Source organism: Cydia splendana, chromosome 8, assembly GCF_910591565.1.
Source record: "Cydia splendana chromosome 8, ilCydSple1.2, whole genome shotgun sequence".
Lineage (NCBI taxonomy): Eukaryota > Metazoa > Arthropoda > Insecta > Lepidoptera > Tortricidae > Cydia > Cydia splendana.
The window spans coordinates 19750980-19756776 of NC_085967.1; the positions used below are offsets into that span (position 1 = coordinate 19750980).

At 38.1% G+C, this 5797-nt stretch overlaps 1 protein-coding gene across 1 annotated transcript; it reads right to left on the bottom strand.

The window, feature by feature from the left end:
- Positions 1–220: 220 nt before the first annotated feature.
- LOC134793025 (YEATS domain-containing protein 4) lies at positions 221–2759 on the bottom strand. Its single transcript, XM_063764553.1, has 4 exons — positions 2601–2759; positions 2253–2534; positions 1701–1890; positions 221–1166 (listed from the first exon to the last, which is right to left on the bottom strand). Exons 1-4 carry the CDS (start codon positions 2646–2648, stop codon positions 991–993), a joined length of 696 nt encoding a protein of 231 aa, XP_063620623.1. The 5' UTR covers positions 2649–2759; the 3' UTR covers positions 221–990.
- Between the last annotated feature and the right edge of the window lie 3038 nt (positions 2760–5797).

The following is a 5797-nucleotide window of genomic DNA, read 5'->3' on the forward strand; positions in this document are numbered from 1 at the left end:
ACTTGTGGAGCAAGGATTTTTTTTCCAAAAGTGACACCAAACAAAGGTAGAGAAATACAACGTAAAAAGTTTTATTTCATGCTTTCTTACATAATGCAGTCTTACGTTAATACCTAAAACACTAACTATACCTACTTCATTTTATTATTTATTTTATTATAGTAGTAGTATAATACCGAAGCAGCGTAGAATGATATCCAAAAATGTGGACTGACGACCTGGGGCCTCCGTTAGACTCTATAACCCTTCTTTAACCCTTTGAACGCGACGCCTATTATAAAAAAAACCGGGCAAGTGCGAGTCGGACTCGCGCACGAAGGGTTCCATACCATAATGCAAAAAAAAAACGAAAAAAAAAAACGGTCACCCATCCAAGTACTGACCACTCCCGACGTTGCTTAACTTTGGTCAAAAATCACGTTTGTTGTATGGGAGCCCCATTTAAATCTTTATTGTATTCTGTCTTTAGTATTTGTTGTTATAGCGGCAACAGAAATACATCATCTGTGAAAATTTCAACTGTCTAGCTATCACGGTTCGTGAGATACAGCCTGGTGACAGACAGACGGACGGACGGACGGACGGACGGACGGACATCGAAGTCTTAGTAATAGGGTCCCGTTTTACCCTTTGGGTACGGAACCCTAAAAATGGCCACGGTAAACAATTTTGTATGCACAAAGGTTAATATTAAACCGTTAACTTGCGCGTATGTGGACATCTGTGTCAGTCGAAGGGTTAACAGAGTTAGAAACAGTAGACCATTTTTAATTTTCTGTGTATGTAAATAAAATAAATAAATATTAGGGAACATCTTACACAGATCAACCTAGCACCAAGCTAAGCAAAGCTTGTACTATGGGTGCTAGGCGACGATATTCGAACCCAGGACCATTGGATTCACAGGCAGGGTCACTACCCACTAAACCGGTCATCAAAGAGTAGAGGCGATTTTTAATTTTCTGTGTATGTATATATTATGTATGATCCCTATATAACAGAGAGCAAGCCAGAAGAACTGTTCTGTAGTTTGGCGATTTCATCTTTAAACTTGGCCCCTGTCTCCTTGGCTAGCTGCAACTTTTCTTTCAGCTCGGCTATCTCGCTGCGCACCTTGGCTTGTGCTGCTATGATCTTCTCTAATGTTTTTTCTTTCTTTTCTTCAACTGAAATGAGAAGGAAAGTTGAAAGTTTGAATTTTTAGAATGGAATTTTAAAGGGTACCTACAGGGAAAATAATGTACCTAAATACAAACTTATCTGTTTATATACTTTACATGCTTTTGATAATACATAACTTTTTGAGACATACTTTTTAGGCTGATTGCAAACTGTCTTGGTTAATAAATTGAATTGGATAAGAATGATTTTATGTAGTACATATGTTTACATTTTTCGCCTTATTATAAAGGAGTAAGGTGCAAAAGTGTAAACATATCTTTGATGTCAAAAAAACCTGTGTTATTTGTGTGTGTGTGTGACATATTTTATTCTTGCATGGTGTGTCATTTGATGACAAATTGTAGTCACAAGGTCACAGTTATTTTGAAATTCGTATATTCATAAATTGCATGACATTACTTATGAAAATGTGATATAATTTTATCACAAGCTGTTAAATTATCTAGGAAAAATCCACAAGGCTTTATCAATGTAATCCAGCTAAGAACATCCACAACAGGATTATCTAGCAGACTTACAGTTAGTGTCATGAGTCCAAGTTCCATTGGTGACAGGTTTGACGGTGGTGAGCAAGTGCTGCATTAGCTGTGTCGGCTCCTGAAACACAATCTCTTCATAGGACTCGCTGACAAGCGCCCGGCCGACGGTCGGGGGAGCACCCTCGGACGCTGGCGACTGGAAGAGCTTAAGGATGTGGTAGAGTGTTACCTGAAAATTTTTCGTTGTACATTGAATATGTTTAAATAAATGATACTTTGAAATTTATGAACAATACCCTCATTCTAAATAGAGTTGTTGCAGAAAGAGAAGAAATAATGTTTACAACATTTATGGACATAAATAATACCCCGGGTCTAGGGTGCGGGATTGATTTTGCGTATTTATAACTTTGTTAATTGAAAATTGCCAAACTATGAAATAAAAATAGGTATCAAGCAACAAATGTCCTTAGAAATGTTCCAATAGTTTGTTTCTACAGTTTTTACCTATTATTTGACCAGTGTCAAGCATTCCCGCTCCCAAAACCCTGGGGTATGATGATAAATGGTGGTGAAAAAGTTTAAACTAACCGGTCTCTCATTTGGATCATGGAAATGTAGCTTGATAACGATCTCGAACTCGCCCCAGCCCGTCTCCGTGAGCTCGTACGGCGGCTTCGTCACAATCCGGTTCGGGTTAGCGTAGCTCTCGTGCAACTTAAAGTTCACCTTCTTGATGTAATTCGACATATCTTCGTTGGCATAAGGTTTTACGTATACCGTCCATTGGTGCGTGTGTCCGTCCTCTTCTCGCTTCTTGCCGAAATACCTCGCTACGTTACCGTAGACTATCGGTTTGACGATTGTAAGACCCTGAAAAGTATATTGTTATAAAAATTATGTATTAAGAAAACTTTTGAAAAAGATCTACAGACTTACTTTTATTCGTCCACCTGAATCCGGCCCGAAGTCTGTCGGTAGACTCATTGTATAATTAGTTTCCGGAAAGATATTTAATAATAAGTATACAAGCAAAATAAACAAAATAAAATACTAGCTGTCGGATCAAACCTAACCTTAAAAGCAAGCTGTCAATGTCAATTTGACAATTAAGGGAACGTTCGGAACACTACATGAACACTACATTTTGAACGAAAAACTATCCGGTTGGACCTTATAGGGTTGGACATTAAATATTCGGCCATACCTTATCAGACCGACCAACGCAGCTTGGCATAATATACTCAGGCAGTCAGTAGAAAAAGGCGCGAATTTCAAATTTTGTACAGAGATCTTCCTTCACGCCTACATTTTTCGAATCAGCCGCCTTTTCTACTGATAAAGAGGGGTGTTACCTAGATAAGTTTGACGCCAATGTCTATCTGTCTGTATGTGGCATCTTCGCTCTCAAACGGATGAACCGATTTCGTTACAGTTTTTTCACGCGAAAGCGAGATTCCTTGCGGTAGTTTCTATCAATGTTTGATAAAAATCCATCCAGCAGTTTGAAGAGTATCGGCTCTTTTCCAACATGTTGTAACTAGTCTTTAAGTCTTTAAGTGATGGATACTCGATTTTATTTAAATACATATTACACGTATCTTACTTATAAGAGCAATTAAAAAAAAGTCAGCTACTATAGGGCTTTTGCAGAGTCAAATTAGTGGTGGAGAATATGAACAAAACGAAAAATGAATTAGCAAAAACATTGATGGGCCCCCGTTAAGATAGTGACGAGACCTGGAATCATCTATCAATCATGATTTTATTCTGGTTACTAAAGCCTTTTTAATAGTCGGTTACTTAGCAACTAGAAATGTCGTGAGCTTTATGACCTTGACCGACCTTGCCCATCCTATTTGTTGTGCACTTCTTAATATTCTTTTTCATTAACTGAAGACTTCAGCTATTAGTGCTTAGTGTGAAATAAGTGACATTCAGATAAAAGTTTGAAGTTCATCTACTTATCAGATATGTATAACGCTAGGCCTCCACCACAACTGATTTTGACTGGATGCCCAAACCTCGCAGAAGTTTGGCGAGAATGGTATTCCCAGTTCACAGCTTTTCTTAAGGCATCCGGTGGCGATAGAGGCGGATCCGAAGTGAAAGCAGGCCTACTACTCGAATTAATAGGCCCGAAAGGGTACAGTATATTTTCGTCTTTCATGTTTGATAAGGACGAGGATAGACAAGATTTTGAGAAACTTTTTCAAAATTTCAACGACTATTTTACTCCGAAACAATGTTCTGCTGTGGCGCGCTATAATTTTTTTACTAGAAATCAAGAAAAAGACGAAAACATAGACGATTATGTAGTTGCGTTACGGAGTTTAGCTGCACAGTGCCGATTTGATCATTTGGAAGAAGGATTAATAAGGGATCGTATAGTTTGCGGTATTCGGAAAGATGACACACGCAAAATCTTACTCGAAACGGACAATTTAGATTTAGAGAAGGCTCTGGAAATTTGTAGGGGTAATATAAATCCAGATAAAGGGAAGAGGCAAGTTGAAGGTGAAGCCAGCGGAGATGTAGGATCAGAAGGGGCCAAGAACAGGCAAAGTAGCAGAAGGGGACGCGGCTACCGTCGTCGACTTGCTACTTCCATCAGATTTACTAACTGGAGTTCCACTTGTTAGAAAAACATTAACTAGGATATAGATTGAGAGTAAGTATAACTCCATGATGAAAGCGTTAATAAGTTTGAAATTCATAGTTAATCAGGTATCAAAGTATATTTAATAATTCAATACAATGTATATAGTAGGTTCACAGCTTCGTTCACGATAATAATCACATGAATTGTATTGTAGATTATACTTTCAAATAAATAATACGAAATTACGAATTGTTTACATGGATTTGCTTTTCTTTGCAGAAAAATGTGGGTACCTATTTTTATTAATAAAGTTCATTAAGTAACTTTTTTTGTAGGAGATAGGACAATCAGAAAGGAAGTTTGTAATAAAACAACCAGACGCATTATTAGGTTCTTATTTAGAAGGCATGTGAACAATGGTCCATCAAGCTCTTTTCCTTAAATTTAAATGCAATAATAATATCATAATTCTTGAATAACATTTAAACTAACTACACAGTTGCGTAGAACGCTCTACGGTAATAATGAGCATAAAATTGACATTCACAACATTGAGAATGTGGGACTTTGTCACACGGAGACCGTCAGCCTAATTGAAAAATCTCACCGGCGTCAATCTTTTTCGTTATAATATATGTTTGGCGATAGTATCGAACGAAAGGGACTGACGTCGAACAGTGGTAGCAATTAAACTGCGTTATAAAACAGTCGGGGATCCGTTAGGCCGCACGTTTAAAACTTATACTGTGTATCTTTAGGTACTTAAATAAAAGTAAACAAATAATTTGTAAATTTTCGGGTAGTTATAACATTTTATTGGTTAACCAATCAAATACAAAACCGCCTGGATCTGTCACTGAACGACCTGACTTTAACCTAAATTATTTGATCATGTAATGTTTTCATCTACCCTCAATTGGCTTATGGAAGCATTTGAGGGTAGATTTTGTTTACTTTTATTTAAATACGTAAAGATACAGTCTATAAGTAAGGTCAATGTGGAGGAGACCGTCTACAAGCTCTTCCGTTCGTGCACATACCCCTCTTACAGAAGATTGGTACTATTGGTAGAGCAGATAGAGCAAAACATTTTCTTTCTGTGTGTTATAGCGGTCGTCCAACCAAAAATGTTGCTGGTCTTCTCCATATCGACCTTAAAACTTTACAGATATATCTAACAGAAGATGGCCATAGTCAGTGTCCGTGTCTTATGGACATCCTTATTTAGCACAAAAAACAGTCACCTCCGAAAATCTTCTTCCAATTTGCATTAAGTATGACTCACGCTAGACCGGGCCGAGGCCGAGCCGGAGCTTCCGGCGCTTTGTTTTCTATGGAAAGCACCACGTGATCACCGATCAGCCGTCATAGAAAATGACATGTCGGACGCCTCGGCCCGGGTACGGCCCGGTCTAGCATCATCCTTTAGCGTGTTTACACGGAGTCAATCGAGTCATCCGACTGTTATTTTAGATAGACTCCATCTAAGCTAACTTTGCACAGAATTGAACAGAATAAAGCGAGTTTGTGTCAT